We start from the raw sequence: 19,173 nt of genomic DNA, 5'->3' as shown, positions 1-19,173 counted from the left end.
GCTTTTTACATTTTTTTTGCCATTTCAGAGGTCAGTTTTTCCTCACAATTACTTTTAATGATGAAGCGAAATTCAACTGTGCCAAAGTAGTTTTACAGGTGAGGTCTGATGAGGTGTAGTTTTATGTTTGGGCAGTTTGAAGAGGCCAGATTGAGAAATGCAAATTGACCTACAGTAGAGTAACAGGCTATTAACTGTATGTGTCAGGGGTGTTATTATCAGTACACTTTAGCATCGCAAGTTTACTTTTGTATATAGTTTAGTGATACTGGATTGATTCTCAAAAATACTATATTTTGAATTAATAGTTGACATGCAAAGATTCATGGCAGACAGCAGCTCAAAAGTAATACTATGATGTTGGATGCTACAGGCACTGTGACAAATGCAAACACAGATCCCACTGCAGATCTAATTGCGTGGAAAAGTTAACTTTTTTCTCTCCGATTTGATGCATCTGTTTCTAGGTCCAGTGTTTAGTATTATCTTTCTCTTTCTAAAGATCTTGAGACCAACAGGATATGATAGAGAGGCGGCACAGGTTAGCTGGTTAAAAAAACAGATCTCCTTTGATATTTCTCTTGATTTCTACTGTTTTCTTTTGCACATTGTAATTTATTGGATCAGCTGAACATTCCCTGACTTTGGAGGTTATTTTACAATGCTTCTTTTGGTTGCTGGACACCAAGTTTCAGTGTCTTTGTTTTACATTATGCACACGATGATTCAATGTGTACAGATTAGATTTAATCACATCGCATCTGAGCAACAAACTGGGTGTACTCGTGAAACTTAATGTTTATCTTTTCATCGTCTGTTATGAACTTCAAGGAGAGAAATAACCCTCAGGTTTTTAATTCCTCAGGTATTCAAGCTTCTTTCAAGAACATATGCAAATACACATGAGACAATGTCCAATGAAAATGCCCAGTGTGGATTGTCTCGTACAAACAGTCAGAAAGGAAATGGAGCACAATGGTCCAGCATTGCAGGTGGTGAGTTTAATAATTGAACATTATTCCTCAGTAACAGTGTCTCAGCGTTGATGTCTGACTCTGAAATATAAATGAGATGTCAGTTGAAGCCACTAGGGGTCGCTGTAAGACCAGTCATGATAGAAAATCAGGGAAGCAGTGAGGAGGAACCTCTGAGAGGTGGATGGTGAAAGATCAGCACATGTGACCGGTCCGGCTATGTGAACAAATCAAGGAGAACAGCACACACAGAGGAAAAGAGACTTCATTCTCTGCTCAGGTAGACATTACACTACATCTTTACATAGACAATAGTTACTATTTACTGCTATATTAATATTCATATGGTTAAATACAGCTCCTTTAATAAGTGTTTATTAACTCGCCAACTGGCAGTAGTTGCACTATTCATCTTCAGGAGCTGGATAGTGGTCTTCTCCATCACCATGGTATTGTTTAAAATCACTTTCTGAAGGGCTCCAACACTCATGCCTGACTCCATTTAAGTGCTTGGGTCCACAAAAAGTGTTGCACACACACTGCGCTAGGTTTCTCCCTCCTGCAAAGCATCAGCAAGGTATTGAGATGCATTAGTGTTGGTGGAAGAAAAGATATAGCAGCATGCTTGGAAGCCCTCAACATTGTCAGGTCCAGAGTCCTTCATTAAATAAAGTAGAGTGCAGATAAAACTTGAAGGAAGTTTAAACATCATCAAAAATGTAAACCAACAACATGACTGGTGGAGCGTTAAGAGGCTGTTCATTTACTGAGCTGGGTGTGTCATGTTTAGGAGTTTAATTAGAACAAATTAAAGCAAAGCGAGAGAGAGAGAGAGAACATGAATGAACAGGTAATATTGACGTTTTATGGTTCCATTTAACAATATTATATTTCAGCAGTTAATGTAAATATATTTTCATGATGGATATGAAAATTATGTTGAATATTATGATATAAATTTTGCGTCAGTCTAAGGGCTTTACTAACCCCACATGACACATTTACACTGTGTGTGTGTGTGGTCTCTGTTCATGTAGCAAACATTTTGGCATCTCTGGAAATATTAAACCCTGTCATGTCTCAGACAAGGAATATGCACCTTCATATACAACATTCCCCTCTGATGAAGAATGAGATAGCTTCAAAAAGAAATGGAAAGCTTCGTATCTTTTAGATGAGCAAAGTAAATAGTAATGTTACCAATGTATCAGCACAATAGATTACACAGGAAATTCTTTCTCCACTGGTAGTTGCTTGTTTTTCTCATCTTCTGATAACAGCAAATGTTAGTGATGCGTTACTAATTTGCTATGCAGGAGCTTTGAGGAAAGTAGTATACAGGTGTTGGGTATGCGCCTGCATGTGAAAAAGCGTGCGGATGAGTATGCATGTGCGAGGAGGGGGTGTGTGTGGATGTGTGAGGAGGGTGTGTGTGTGGATGTGCGCGAAGAGGGGCGTGTGTATGTGCAACACAGGAAGTGCGTCACAGCTTTAAACAACCCTTATGGACGTGTTCGTTGATATGTATCATATATACACATCATTAACTATTGCAACTTTCACCACTTCAACGCTGGATCTTTTTTTTTGGGCTTGACTTTAACGCATTTAACACATTTCTTTCAACTGGCTATTTTTGCACTGGTGTGGCAATGGCTCTTCATGTTTCTATTCAATAGGTTTCCGATGGAGTTTTAACAGTAGGGAAAACATTGAAAACATACCGCCTGGTTTTGATGATGTTGAGTATTTATATATTATCTATAAATGTTTTATTCTTAATTTTTTCACAAGAGAATATCTATTTATTTATTTCACTGGATTTACTTATAGATTTAGACAATTTCCAACCACCAACGCCTATAGAAGATCCGTTTCTTTGAAAGTTCTGAGGGCTGAAAGTGCCGAGCGCAAAAGGAGATTAAGCAATCTAAGAAAAAAAACTAAAAAGGTATGTACTGATTTAAGAATATTTTAAAGTTTTAAATGTGTTTTTATTATTTATTTGCAATGTATTTATTTTGTTTTTTCCACTATTGTTTCGTATGTATGAGGGTGTTGACTGAGAGGCCTCCTTTTTTCAGATCCTTCTTTATCTTTGGTAGATAAGGGCTGCACAGACTTGGTTGATGTATTGTGATAAAAGCGAGGAACTGCATAATGACAGTAGTTACACCATCCTTGTATGGGGATAGGTGGCCCATGGCTTCCTCCTCCTCCTATTCCTGCTCTGTTTTTGTGGATTTCCCTTCTCCATCCTCTGAATGTGTTGATATAAACATAGTAGATATAGCTGTCCCACGGGAAGAGGATGTAGGGTTTCCTATCCAAGACAATAGTGTTAACCCCTCTGTTCAGCATGGGGGCGTCGAACACGCGGCTGTGGCTTCTTCCGCCTCAGCGGGGTGTGATAGTCCGATTCACACCCAATCGATACCATCTTTTAATGCCCTTGAAATCAACACGTTGTCGCAGTTCAGAGACATTAACCTTAATGCCATAGAGCAAGTCCCTAACATGGTCAGAGATAGATAGATAGACTTTATTTCAGACTCAGGGTCCAGAGAGACAAATACATGAAATGACATACACAAACAGTAAAAGTACATAGGCCTAGCAATGCCTTACAAAGAGACAGACAGCTGTACCAATGTCACCACAGCTGGGACTGGTAGCGTGTGCTACTAAACCTTATGTTGGTTAAAACAACTATGATCTCATTTTCAGAGTCATTAAGTCGACAAATGAATTCATACATGAGATTTCTTAAAACAGCTTGGAAAGTATTGACTCGTGCAGTCACAAACATTTCACTAGCACTACTCCATCTCGGTCTCTTTAGCAGTATTCTCATGGCGTCATTATAAGCTACTTGAAGTCTCTGTGAGCTCTTTTTTGTAGTTTGACCACAAGTGTGCAGTGGTGTACAATATGCTCTGAACAGAGACATCTTCACTCCATCTGTACACATACCAAACTTGTGTGAGAGACCGTTTGCTTGTGCATACATCATTGCCTAGAAATGTCCTTATCATCGGTCATGTGTTCCGTTATAAAATGACCAAGATATTTTACTTCACAGACACCAAGATTTTTGTCAAACAAGTTTAAACATTTGTCCTCTTTGGTTTGACAGATCAAGATAGCACTCTTACTGGCATTGTATTTGATGTCATGTTTGACACCATACACAGTACATATAGTAAGGAGCTGTTGAAGACCGGCGCTAGATAGACTAAAACATGATATGGTTAACCAGAGTATTTCCAATCATGCACCCAGTACTACAGGCTTTCAGTTGCTTGGACAGATCATCAATATATAGATTAATAAGAACTGGGGACAAAATTCCCCCTTGTCGGACACCATTGCTAACCCCAAATGGGGCTGAGACACTTTTACCCCATTTTACTTGCATAGTCTGGTGAGCATACCAGTAAGCCAGAATTCTCACAATGTATGTGGGGACACCTCTTTGGCTCAGTTTAAAAAACAACTTGCTATGATTAACACGATCAAAAGCTTTGGAGACATCGATAAAACACATCAAAACTGACGAGTTTTGACCTCTGTATGTAACGGGTGTAGTAAGGACCCAGGAGCAGTACGACAAACACCAGGGATGATTTGAAACGAAGCTTTAATTTCTTTGTAACACACAACAGGTTGAATCTTCACAGGAATACAGCGGCAGGCTCTCGTGGTCGGGGACAGAAGGCTGAGTGAATTACCGGGGTAGAAGTAAGGCGGGGTAGTCCAAGACAGGCAGGGTCGGTAATGGGAAATCAGTCCAAGGGAAAACACTGGAAGGTCTGTCATAGAAGCAGAGAACGATCTGGCAGCGAGTGTGTGTGAGACTGGGGTCTAAATAGTAGGTGCAGCAAAGAGAGCAGGTGAGAGTGATTGGACTGATGAGATGGGTGTGACTAACAGGTGCACTGAATGAGCTGATTAGGTGAGCGAGAGATAGAGTGACAGGAGAGAAGGGGCAGAGCTGTGACACTGTATTTGTTGACAATTTCCTTTAAGGCATATACACAAGTCAGTGCCATGTTTGGCTTTAAAGCCAAACTGGTTATCTGTAGAAGTCATATATTCTGTCCAGCAGGATTCATTCTAGGTCTTTTGACAGTACGCTGGCCAAAGCAATAGGCCTGTAATTATCTAGGCTACATACTTTACCAGCTTTGTTTTTAGGCACTAAGAGAACAGACAGCATCGAGTCTGGTAACAAGCCGTGAATCATGATGCCAGTAAAACAAATAGCGAGGAGAGGAGCTAACCTTGGACTAGCATATTTAAGGTGTTCAGCAGTAATATGGTCTAAACCACTTGCTTTGCCTTCAGACAGCTTATTTATAGCTTGGTACACCTCATATGACTTGATTGACATTGACTCATTACTCTCAAAATTGTCCACCTTATACAAATCACTTTTGATACAGTTGAATAAGGTGCTATAATGCTGTCGCCATAACTCAGCAATGTTGTCTGTTCCTGACCTGAAATTTCATCAACAGTGCATGGTAAAGATGTTTTGGTCTGTACGAGCAGAATAGCCTAAGATGTCTTCTTCAGTGAGAGTTGACCAGTCAAGTTTTTCTGTGTTGACACTATTTCCATTTCTAGATAGCGCCGGTAGATGTTCAACATTTATCGACATAGCAAAAGGTATATGATCAGTTGTTGCTGCTCCATAAAGAATGCCCATACATCCCAATGAAGCATGTGCATCAACTGTACTAATACAATGGTCCAGCCATGACGTAGTGTGCCAGGCCTTGCTAATAGATAGCTATACGTATGTATATGTATCTGTAGGCAAAAGCACTTCGCTTGACAATATAAAATGATTATCTTTACAGAACTGAGCCATGTGATTGGCAAATAATGAGCTTGTGTCTGAGATATCTGCATTCATATCCCCAATGACATATACTAGAAGAAGTATTATCTTGAATAAAGGAATTGATGAAGGCAAGCCTATTTAGATAATCATCCTCATTGTGATTGCACTCATAGGGTGTATAGACATTCAGGGTAATGAATTCCTTATCATCATGAGTAAACTGTATTGCAATACACCAGTCAACACCAAGCCTGACCACATTTATTAATGAGTCAAGCCTCTTACTCCAGAGAATAGCCACACCCCCTGGTATCCTTCCTCTGATTAGTCCCCTGCCGAGGTCAGTTGTAGACTCCCCAGCACCATGAAAGTTGTCATTGAAAGAGTTCAGTTTTTCCAAGTCTTGCTTTGGTAAGAATATCTCTTGTAAACATAGTATGTCACAATTCTCCAAAAGGTTGTCAACAACATTGCGGCGAGCTTTATCCCCTACGCTCTGGCCCACACGCAGGCCACGACAGTTGTACGACAAAGGTGCTTAGTGGTGCCCATAGCACCAGCAGGCACACTTATTCCCCTTACAGCAAGTGCATGGTTAGACCCGATAACTCCTGCCCTACGGGGCTCAAAATAACGCCGGAAAAAATGTCCCTTCTGGCCAGAGCTCCAGAATGTACATTTCATCAAACTCATTGCATTCAGCAGATACTTTAAATGAGCTGAATCTTTTGTGGACAGTGTCGATCTTTTGACAGTTGACCTCACAGCCAAGTTTTTCCTTAAGATACACAGATAAAGTTTCAGCGTCGAGATCTGGTGAGAACCTGGTAGCAAAGACACTCACCAGCTTGGTCTTGACCGTTTTGATGGTGCCCACAGCTCCGGTCCCAACAACAGGCTAAACGTTGCCGGGTCTCTTTTTCCGCCCGGGAACGACAGTACGCGATCCCGACTGAGGAGCAGCATTCTCAGGAACATGCATTAGCCGTCTGCCTTTTTTCACGACATTTTGGGGAGCGTGACAAGGATATTAAACAATCAGAACTTCTCGCAGTCACAGCTGCAGCCCTGTCTTCGTCCAGATTGCAGGGCCCCGCCTCAGCCAGGGTATCCCCAAGCCCTCCATCGTCAGAGCCAGTGGTCCCAGCCTTTGCGCATACAGTGCCTCTGTCCAGTATCGCTGACGCACCTGTTCCACCACCGGAGTCAGGTCAGTGGGACGCTCCAGTGCACACAGTCAGCGATCAATTTCCACAGTGATGGCACGGAAATCTTCGCTTACATCAGCCTGTAGCTGCATTGACCGCTTCATTGAGCAGACCTCGGTGTACAGCTGCTCCATTCTCCCAAGTAGGCTTGAAACGTCTATGTTGGAAAAAGTCACCGGAGGCAATTCATCCAGGTAAAGAGAGACAAATCTGGGAGTGTTCTCCCCGCACTCATTCAGTACTTTAAGGCAACTCTTAATGTTGTTTATGTCTTTCTGTGCCCCTTTATGGGAAACGTACCGCTGTGTAGTAGGGCAGAGTTCAAACAAAACTTTTTTCGAGGACTCTATCCACTCGGAGTCGAACGTGTTTGCAGCCAACAGGACGACCTCGTCCTGGCTTAACGACTTAATTTTCACGGCGAGAAAGTTAAGCAACTCATCCTCAACAATAACTTTGCTGTCAACAGTTTTGTAAATCACAGGTTTCATTCAAAACCGGTTAAAGCCGGCCAACGTGCAACGTCCGCCATCACCCAGCCTCCCTATAGAAATGATCCCTGAAAGTATAGTCTTGTCCTGATACCAGATAGATTGTCCTACAGGAGAGTCCTCATTAAATGTGGTACTGCATGGTCCCTCCCTAGCCAGCGATGTACAGGCAGATTACAGCCAGGTACAAGGCGATGAACGTTAAGATCTTAATTCTAAAAATAACTTTGCACCACAGAATATTAACACACGCACTTAACTTTTCAATTGATTATGCAGATATCGGCTGCTCCTTATCACAGACACAACAGGGGAGAAAACTTCAAGCCCATTTTTTAGTTTAAGATGAACTTTAAGGCCACATCTTACCTTACAACGTTATTCACCAGCGGTCTTCGTATAAAAAAAGGTACCGCAGCAAATGCTGTGTGGAAGAACCAAAGCAGGAAAAGACTATTCAAAATGTAGACTGGCGGGATCTGCAATGTATCAAACCACCTACTTTCTGATTAGTGGTTGACCACTGTATCCCTGGAGCCACAGCCGTCCTTCAACACTGACAGAACATGCACATAAAAGGTGCCGAACTTTCAATTTAATGGAGACATATGCTCATTTTGAGGTTCTTTATTTGGGGCTTTCTCTGGGAAATGTTGACATGCTTTAATGCTCAATAATCACTTTATTTTTCTCATACTGCATACTTACTCTTTAGGACCCTCATCCCAAAATGCTCAGTCTTCTCTGATTGGTCAGTGTTTCCGGTTGTCTGCATATGCACTGCTGGCTTCATTGAGTGCTGCAGGGATGACGTGTTGTTGTAGGCCGAACCGGATGTTTTGTTTCCTCCACAAAGATCCAATGGGAAAGACTTACACCAAGAATAAAATATACAAACAAGCAATATACTTTTTAAAATTAGCAATGATTTAGTTATATAAATACTACATAACAAATGCATAGTGATATCAAAACAAATAAATAATAAGTGTTTATATTTGGTAGAATGTTAAACTTGAAAAGGTTACACACCACACACATGGGCTCTATTAGCTTTTTGCAAAGACTTGCACTGATATGTAACATATGTGAGGCACATGCAAACTCACAGTTGCACACTCAAAGCTTCTTTTAAGTGTGTTTGACCTGGATGTCATAGAACTTTCCAGAAGTTCAGAACATTATGTTTTTAATTTTTAAATTTTGTTTGTTTTACAGTCACTCGTCATCAGAGATTGAGGATACCAGCCAGACGCTTCAGTCAAGTCCTCTTTCAAGGTGTTCTCTCTCTTTATTGTTTTCATTCATGTGTGAGTTCATCAGTTCAAATTAATTATAAATGTGTATAAGACTTGCGAACAAGCTAGACTGTGATGCAGTTCTATTACACTGTTGCTAATGCGTTTAGTTAAACTGATAATTAACGATTTTATTAGTTTATTAGTTTTCTTCTAAACATGCAGTACATTACGAGTTTTTGTGATGTAATACAAATGTCCCGTTTGTCTTGACAACATGTATTAAACTGCAACAATTATGTATTGAATGTCTATTGTGATTCTTATGTGTTGGGAATTAAATACAAAAGTATTGGGTTGTATTACCTTTGTAAATAAACGGTAACATTCTGGCATTTACTGTAATGGTACTGTCACGGTAAAACCCAGTTAGCCTACTATCACATACCGTAATCCAGTTTACCATAAAATAACATAAAATAAAATTACGGTAGTGCACCGTAAAAAAACATTACTGGCATCCTTGCTGCCAGTAAGTTACTGTTAATTTACGGTGAAATTGTTTAGAGTGCAGGTGAGGGGAAAGAGTGATGATAGGGGGTACATCCCAAGTCTCTTAATTGTCATTACCTTGATCCTCGCTTGAACCAGAAGTTGTTCTGCGCCACCATATTGACAGCCATCCCAAAGCTCTAATTGCTGCTCGGAGGAGCGAAGATGGAGGAGGGATCTCGGAGGAGCCATGAGCGAGGAACCACGAGAACAGCCTTCCAGGAAGTCGTGGAGCTTAAAAAGCCGACGTGGTCCGCTGAATCCGCCGCCTCCGCCTCTTATTGACATCTGGGAAATTTTAACGAGATGGCGGAGAAGCTACACAAGTGTAAGTGCCCGTTATCTGATGTGGTTTTGAAATATAACGTTACACTATTGCAACACATGCTTATGTTTATTCTATCCACAACCCGTTAAATGTGGGTCGCGGACCCGTTTTCAGTGGTCGCATTTGTTGGATCAATCCACAGCGGATAAACTGAAAACTATACCTCTGTCAAACAGAGACATGCAGTCATCATGACAAGTAAAAAACTAAATAATGCTCACTTCCGGTGACGCCATGACACAAGTCACAGCATAGAAACAGCTCCGTCGGACAAAACAAGATATGAGACAATTAAAACTAAATTAGACGTTAAATTATATAGAAAATAACTCCTCAACAAAATGAGTTTGACAACTAGACAAAAGAATTCCAATAGGCAAGATACAACGAAGGAAAAGGAGGATAAACAGAAACCACCAAGTCAGGCTAACGCTAGCATAAGCTCCGCTAGCAAAAGCTCCGCTAGCAAAAGAGCTGAGTCAGAAATGGATGTACTGGAAGAGTTGAGGAAACTTCGTAAAGAAAACCAAGATGGACATAACCACACTAAAATGTCTCTCGAACGACTGGAACAAGCCGTCACTGATATAAAAGACCAAGTGAAGGAGCATGAAGAGAGAATCGGACAGATAGAAGAAAGACTTGGTGTGGCCGAAGATACAGAAATGCAACACCGCAGAGCGCTATGGTACCTGCTCCACTGCGACATGGATCTCACGGCGAAATGTGATGACCTCCAGAACAGACTGAGACGGAACAATATAAGAATCTTTAAAATCCCAGAAGGAAGTGAAGGAAAAGACACGGATTCGTGAAAGAGCTGCTACATAAGGTACTAAAACCACCACCAGAAATGGACATTAAGATTGAAAGGGCTCATCGTTCACTCGTCTCCAAGCCTAACGATGTAACAGCCCCCCCGAGATCAATAATAGTAAGATTTGTCGACGCAGCGGTGAAAGAAACGATCATACGGCAAGCATGGAGCCAGGGACAGGTCTTTTTCCAAGACACACGGATCTTCTTCGACCAGGACTATTCACCAGATCTACAAAAGAGACGCGTGAAACTTCACGAAGTTGTCAAGCAGCTTAAAAAGGACATACAAGCGAAATGCCTGTACCCGGCACAACTGAAACTTAAACTGACCACCGGAGAGAAGACCTTCACAACACTAGCGAATGCGGCGACGCTACAAACAGAACTCGGAGTCCAGGTGAGCTGCGGCGAAAGGGAGCACATTGAGGAGCAGATCCGTGACGGGTTGAGGAGCAACATAAAGAGAAAGAGAGACACAGTACGGCCAACATCCAGAGATGGGCAAAAATACATCAAAATGTATTTTGATACAAAATACAAAATACCCCTCAAATAAATGTATTAAAATAAAATACAAAATACTGGTGCCAGAAAATGTAACACAATACAATACATGTATGTTGTATTTAAAATATAGGAAATACTTTTTTCTGGATTTTCCGTTTTCTCACAATTTTTTTATAAATTATAAACTCCGTTTTTTTTATATATATATATATATATATATATATATATATATATATATATATATATACATATATACATATATATATATATATACGTATATATATATATATATATATACGTATATATATATATATATTTTTATTAATGGGACTTAACAGCCCATAAACTTTGGCTTTATATCAACAAGAAAATATGCATCACATATGAATAGCATCACACATTAGGCCTATGTATACTATAAAAGCAAAATATAGAATTAAAACCAGTTGTACACAGGTAAAGAGCCTAAATAAATTACTGTACTGAAACATGTTGTCCACCTGGCCAACTGTAGAATGTATGAAATAATAAAACTAAGAATACTTTCATAATATGCCTTTTAAATAAAATAAATTAGATATTTAATGTTTTTTGTTTTTTTTAACAAATGGACATCTACTGTCATAGCCTGGCTAACTGTGAACTATATTATCTGCCAGTAATTGATATGGCATTATGACCTTTACATTGAGAAGATACAGCATAACTTGTAATACAGTGCAAGATTAGATGGTCAGACGTCTCTTGATCAGGTTATCATGAACATACAAGCTCCCAATCTCCCTCTTCCTATAGTTAGCTACTCGACTGATACGTTAACTTGCTAAACACTGTCTATGCACTAGCCTAGACAGCATGCTAGCATCATTAGCATGTTAGCATTGATCGCTAGCTTGATATTATAACCATCACCATGTATATACAATAGGCTATGTAGCCAGACCCAGGCATAAATTATACATCAAGCTAGTTGACATCTGTCACGCTCAGATAAATATTTACCTTGACAGACAATCCGTAGAACTTGAAGAACTGAAGACTGAACTCATGAACTGTTTTTTGATTTGTGGAAAAAGTATTGTGAGTATTTTAAATACAAAATTACTCCACTCTAAAGTATTTTGTTACAAATTACGTTACCTTTTTTATCGGCCCTATCAAATACAAATTACTCAAAAGTAATTGAAATGGAGGACCAGGTCTATAGTGCATCATGCAAGAAGGGGAAGAAAAGAGGGGTAGCTATCCTCTTTTATAGTACTATGTACTACAGTAATGAGAAAACTTTGATGTGGAAGATGCGGAGGGCCGTTACGTAATGGTGATTGGAACTGTTGGGGGCATGAAGATAACCACCTTAAACATATATGCCCCAAATGAAGACTGTCCACTTTTCTTTCAGAAGATTGCAGCTCTAGTGGCTGATAAAGGCGAAGGGATTATACTTATAGGAGGAGACTTTAATTGTACACTGAACACCAAATTAGACAGACTACCAGCAACAATAAAACCCCAGTCTAGGATGTCTAAGGATCTATCAGATATGTTGAAAGAGCTAGGCCTAGTGGATGTCTGGCGACATTGTCACCCGGGGGAGAAAGATTTCACATTTATGTCCCAAGTACATGGGAGCTATTCGAGGATGAACTACTTCTGAATGTCAAGGAGACACATACATTGAGTGAAAGAAAGTACAATCGAACCAATTACAATTTCCGACCATGGTCCAGTCGTTATGAAAATGAATTTAGGTCTAGAGAATAATTTTAGATACTGGAGGATCAATGTCTCATTGTTGGCAGACACTCAAATTAAACAAGAAATACAATCCGATCTATCTGAGTACTTTGCCATAAATAATGATGGTAATGTTTCTCCCTCAATGTTATGGGACGCTGGAAAGGCCACAATGAGGGGGAAGATTATCTCTATAGGATCCAGAATAAAGAAACAAAGACTCGCACAACAACAAGAATTGGAACTTGAACTAAAAAGATTAGAGAGGGAACATAAAAAACATAGGAAAGTTGATACACTTAAAAAGCTCAGAGAGGTTAGGCTACAGTTGTACGAGGCACTATCGTATAAGGCAGAAGGAGCTCTCAGGTATATTAATAGAAAATACTATGAAATGGGAAATAAAGCTAGCAGGTTGCTGGCTTTTCAACTCCGGAAAGCCCAATCTAATTGTGCAATCCCAAAAATTAAACACCCTGAATCTAACCGTCTTGAGACTCACCCTAAGGAAATATCTGATGCTTTCGCAAAATACTACAAACAATTATATAAGAGTCAAGAACAAGAATTCAAAAAGAGAAAATAAAGGAGTTTTTGAAGCCCCTCAAAATGTCAAGTGATGAAGCAACCAAATTAGTAGATCCCATCACACAAGATGAAATTCGAAAAACCATTGCTAAATTAAAAAACAACAAATCGCCAAGAACAGATGGGTTTGCTGGAGAATATTACAAAGCCTTTGTGAATGACCTCACTCCTATACTATGCAAGGTATATAACTATGTATTAAAATCGGGAGACCCACCAAAATCATGGTCCGAAGCCATCATTACGGTCCTACATAAGGAAGGAAAAGATCCCTTACAATGTACTAGCTATATAATTGTAATTTCTGAATGATTCCAATCATTTCAAGCATTTTTATAATCAAAATAGCTGAATTAGCGCATGTCCTGTTCAAACAGAGGAGACACGTGAGGTGAGGCAGCGACGAGCTGTGCCTCGCCTTTTGCTTTCTCATTGTTTGTCACCACTGTAATATTTGTAGACAATATTTTTCGCGGGTGGTGCCCGCAAAAATTAAATGATCGCTCCGCTTCTGAAACGCTCCCATTGGGGCAGGTCGTGGTGCACACACCCTGTGGAATCAAATATGTACCTTGTGTAAATAATGCTGATATGAAAAACAACCAGTAGTCAATGTGCAAGCTGCCAATTGAATGGTGATTTAAGCTACTCTATTGGGTTCATATATTTGTAAATCTGATTTATGTAGTGTCAGTGCCTCACTAGCCACGAACCTCACCGCACGTCACTGCTGTCAAATGACACTATAAGTAGGTGAATTGAAGACATGTCGGATGACATCCAACAACAGCTCAAATTAAGGCAAGTGGTCATTTTGCATTACAAATGGTCGAATCTACAGACACAAACAAAACAGTTTTACTGGTTTACGTGAAACAAGTGGGACGGGGACTGACAGGAACAAGAGTGCTCCCTACTACTACGACTGTAGAGGACATCTTCAGCTCAGGTTCAGACTGCACCATCTTTTCATTAAATACATTTGAGAAGTTGAAAATTTGGGTCGTGGCTTGTCATTAAGGGGTGATGGTGGGTCCCGCAGCTAGACCAGTTGAGAACCACTGCGTTAAATCGTGTCATAACAGCACCTTCTTGACAAGTGCGTTTTATAGCAAAAGTTATGTATAAGAATTCAGTAAAAAAACACGCTTGTTCATTCCATGTTAAGTTATTATGGTAAGAGAAGTGCTGGTGTACACGTAACTGCATTTATGTTTAGCTGATCATTTCAACAGCCATGTCACCCACATGGTAAAACAGTAGCGTATTAGTTGTTCTGTATATGCGAGTGAAATAATGTGCGCCTGACATGTACTGACATGAAATGTCTCTCATTCAACAGGGACAGACGAATCTACAAAACAATTGATAAAATGTAGATCAGAAAATGATCACCTCTTCACAGGGAAAAGGCATACAGCCAAGAATGCCTGGGGGTGAGATAACAAACTACATTAGTTTAGACTGACTGTGTCTGCATCAATAAACAATGCAATGTCACGCTTTCACCATTGTCCACATGCCTACTCTGTGTGCTGTAATTATAATGTATGTAGCTTATTGTTAGTCACCACACTCAGGCTCTTCCCCTCACTTTGCATGTGAGACTGGCCTGAATCAAATGGTATATGTGACAATAAACATTGCTCATAACATAGACTTTGAATAACAGTTTCACAGATGAATAAGATCTTGTATCTGTCAGCCAATTAACAACAGATGCCCTTCTATGAAACACCACTATGATGTGTCTGGGATCATGTTATACTCTACAGAGAGATCATAAAGATTATTGGACTCGAGGACCAACTTGTATCCACACTGGTCATAAAAGTGTCCACGCTTCTTACTGATGTTCACGTTTATTATTGTCCTCTCATGGAACACCGTGAAAACTAGAAGACACAAAACAGCTTCATGTACAAACAACAAAGAAACAAATACTCTGTCTCTCATCACCTACAACAAGTATAACAGTACTTTAATGAGTTAACTTAATAAACTTTACCGTGTTCGCCTGGTAGACCAGCAGTAGAATAACAGACGGGAAAGAAAAAATTTGCTGTTTTCACCTGCCATTTCTCGTCTTTCTGAGCTCCGCTTAACTTCCGGCAGTGGTAGGCCGTCAGGCCTTCTCTGCTGGCCTAAACAGAATCACAAAGTTATAGCTATTTTATCATTTAATAATTTTTTCATAAATACAATACATGTATTATATATTTTTTTCCCATTAGCTTATTTTATCATTGCATATCTACTGTCTTCCTCTGTTGCTCTGCTTCCAGCCTGCAGGCTGCTTCCAGCACAGCTTGTTTTAAGTAGAGCTTTTATCCAATCAGATTTCACCTCTATGCTGTCTCTAGGTAAGAAGAGAGGCCCGATGCCTTCAGACTCACGTGTGAAGCCCTTTGCAGTTTAAGTAAATGGGGACGATAATGTTGATTGTCATAGTCTTCAACCAATCAGATTTTTCTTTTGACATGTTGGGAGTATTCTTTGACCTATCAGAGCCTTCTAGCTGGCCTACAAGTACGTCATCATTAACGTGCTGCTCAGCATTAACGGGCATCTCTGCAGTAACTGTAGCTCTGCAGTAACGTGCACTGTGATTGGTCAGTGGGCGAGCGCGTGACCAATGTGAAACCTAAGGACGCTGGGAGTCCAAGTTAGTTGTCGTTAGTTGCCCCACAGCTAGCAGCCCTGACTCAGCATGGAAAAGGATTTGTGTGAATGGTTTTCCTGGCTGACAGCATCGGAGAAGCGTTGCACATTTAATGGCTAAAAACGCATTTCATTTTAACTGAGCGTCTTGGTGTTTGCAGCTACGCTACGCTAACCTGGTCCACCCGGTGCTGTTAGGACACGATTTAACTTCCACACGGTCTGGGCGCCCGCGGGCCGGGATTAAACTCTTTGTCAACAATGAAAGGAAGATGGAGTTTGTCTTTAAGTGAACAGCATTTGGTAAGTGGACTGAGTTACAAAGCAATAATTATAGTCTGGAGAAGTGGGGAGTGTGTGGTGATTGCTTTAGCCCTGAATGAATCAGAAGGGAACAGCTACCTAAACGCTGCGGGGAGAGTTTGTAGCTTCTGTGCTGCTGTTGTTTACCTGCTAAGCTAGTTTAGCGTAGCCTGCCAGAACACCTGTGTTCAGGTGTTTTTTGTTTTTGTTTTTTTGGTTCCGGTTCAGAGGTCACACAACCCGTTGTCTGTTACGTGAGCGCAGTCCACCGAAAACATTATATTTCCCACAAGTTAAGCTTCTGCATTTTCCAAATGCACTAGTATTATTCAAACATATTGTTCAGTTTGTAAGCCTTGCACCGAACGGTTTAATACGAATACATGTATTGTTAAACCGTAGCTGTAGCGACATAATGAGGTTATATGAGGTAGAAGGACAGCACTGAAGGCCAAGGTATAAAATGCATGGCCCGCCACTGACTTTTGGTTTAATGGTCATGTTACAACAACAAAAGCTTATCATCATGAGTAAAACAAGGGCAAAACGGTTACGAGTTTAACACAAGGTACCCAAAATTATAGTAAACGTAATGTATTATAATTGCAGAAAGAAACTAATAATAATACGTATCGCGTAAGTCAACATCCGGTGTTGTCATAGCAACGTTTATATGCTGGTCAGCGTCAGCTACACAACTCACCTCCACACAGGTGTCCTAAAAGTGGGACAACCTAAAAAGAAAATTTGAGGTGAGATATTGTATTTATTGTTGAGTTCAGTTCACTTCCATGTAAAGATGTAATGCATCCCTTCCCAGTGTTTTGAGTGTGTCCATATCACACTGATAATTCCCCTTTTATATTTTACAGGACCTGAAAAATCCACCCACTGGGATGGGGACAGATGGAGGGGAGTCCACGGAAGCTACTTGGCCATGGTTTTCCCTCATGCATGAGGCCATCGGGAGGCGGCCCTCTATGGTGCCCCCAGTCCTGATGGACTCATGTGTGGGGGAAAAACATGAGCCTGTGGCTGACGTGGCCCCCAGTGGTAGTGGCTCATCATTCTCTGGAGCTGGGGCAGCTAAGCTTAAAATTTTAAGTTGTGGAAAAGCATCTTGCTTTGGTGTCAAATCCCGGGTCAATGATGGTAGTTACATAAGTCAAAGGTCTCTTTGAACATTCCTTTTCCAGAGTTCTCCAAGGACAGTGTTTCATTTCATGTATATATTTATACACCTTTACATTTATCAGCACAAATGGTAAAAGATATGTTGAGCTAAATTGTAATAAAAATGCAGACTTTCCTAAACAGGAAAAGAGATGTTGGGAACAAACAGGAATAATGAGAATTTGTATACAGTACACAAATTACTTTAATATATTTTATATTTAATAAGAGTAATGCACAACACAAATTTAAGGCAACTTAGAGATATACATAACTAAAAGAGGTGCTTCAAAGGCACACGGCTTATCATAAAGTGTGGTGTCCCAGGCCTTCATGTCCCCAAGTCTACAAATAACCGTGCTCCTGCAACTCCACAGGGTGCACAAGTGGAGTGGAGAGCTGCCCTGCCAGTTGGTCTTGCTGGCCATGTCCGCCTCGTTCCCCCCTCACTGGACGTGATGGAACCACACCAATGTCCCCGACATCCTCAGTTGGCTCAAGGATGTCCCTCGCTGTGAGGCAGATGTTGTGCAGCACTGCACAGGCGGTGATGACTTGGGGGACAAAGGTGTGGTCGACCTCCAAAGCCCTGAAGAACAGCGATCTCCACCGAGTCTTCAACATCCCAAAGGCCCGCTCTATGATGGAACGGGCCTTTGCATGATGCTGGTTGAATCGGTTCTGCACCCTCCCTTGCAGTGGTTCTTTATATGGGGTGATGATGGCCACAGGTCTTTTCATGCAGGGGTAGCCACCATCACCCAAAATATAGTATCCTGTAGAGAGTGTGAAAGTAATTACTATTTATTTCAGTAATTGATGGTATTGATGTATTAAAAACTTGAATTAGACTTACCTGAGGGAGGATACAGAGCCTCTTTGTAAATCCTGCTGTTCTTCAGGACTCTGGTGTCATAGACGGAGCCAGGATCCCCCACAAAGGTGTTAATGAAGAGGCCCTTCCCATCACATACTGCTTGCAATTGTATGGATGGGAAAAGCTTGCTGTTGAGGTAATCCTGGACATCCGGTTCTGGGGGGTCTTTATGCGGACATGGCAGCCATCAATGGCACCCACACACCTGGAGAACACTGGGCTGTTGGCCAGCTGGGCAAATGTGTGGCCAACCTCATCCAGTGCTCCAGCGGTGGGTAGTTTGATGACCTGCTGGCGAAGGGCTGCAATTTTCTTCACTCCACTGAGCACTAGTCTGCAGACTGTAGACTTAGGGACATTGAAGGCCCGGGACACCACACTGTATGATAGGCCGTGTGCCAACCAGTAAACAGTAATCAGTAAATGTAACTCATGTGACCAGCCCTGTGTTCTTTGATGGCAGAATTCTCAAAAGGGCTTCCATGGACTGGCGCCCCAGCCTATAATCAGCCATGAGGTCTTTCTGACCATCAAAGAACACAGCAAGGGCTGGCACATGAGGATTTAACTGTGCATGTACTGGCTCTTGGTCCATCTCCATCTCCAAAATAGAGGAAATAGTTACTTCCCACACCTAGCTTTTCTAAAATGTGATTTAAAGTTATTTTACATTTAATCATTCTTATTTGTGCAGGGAAGCGGAGAGCAAAGCTGAAGGGAAGATGGTGCAGAGTGGTGGATGGCGAGGCTGGTGTAGCTGATGAGGTCAGGCGGGCAGAGAACTGGTTTCTGGAACACAGGGAAACAAACACATACTTTAGAGCAGACATGTCAAGCTCAAGGTCCGCGGGACAATTCCTGCCTGCAG

At 41.0% G+C, this 19,173-nt stretch overlaps 1 protein-coding gene across 1 annotated transcript; it reads right to left on the bottom strand.

Annotated features, from left to right (window-relative positions):
* Positions 1 to 17,773: 17,773 nt before the first annotated feature.
* LOC137892563 (uncharacterized) lies at positions 17,774 to 18,906 on the bottom strand. The gene is given in 4 exon segments (XM_068737816.1): positions 17,774 to 18,204; positions 18,285 to 18,468; positions 18,471 to 18,762; positions 18,764 to 18,906. Coding segments are annotated over 4 exon segments (1,050 nt in total).
* Positions 18,907 to 19,173: the final 267 nt, after the last annotated feature.

Source organism: Cebidichthys violaceus, unplaced genomic scaffold, assembly GCF_023349555.1.
Source record: "Cebidichthys violaceus isolate CVI_PGR_0920_01 unplaced genomic scaffold, fCebVio1.0.p SCAF_8, whole genome shotgun sequence".
NCBI lineage: Eukaryota > Metazoa > Chordata > Actinopteri > Perciformes > Stichaeidae > Cebidichthys > Cebidichthys violaceus.
The sequence above is the reverse complement of the archived record's forward strand: the minus strand, read 5'-3'. Positions and strand labels throughout refer to the sequence as shown.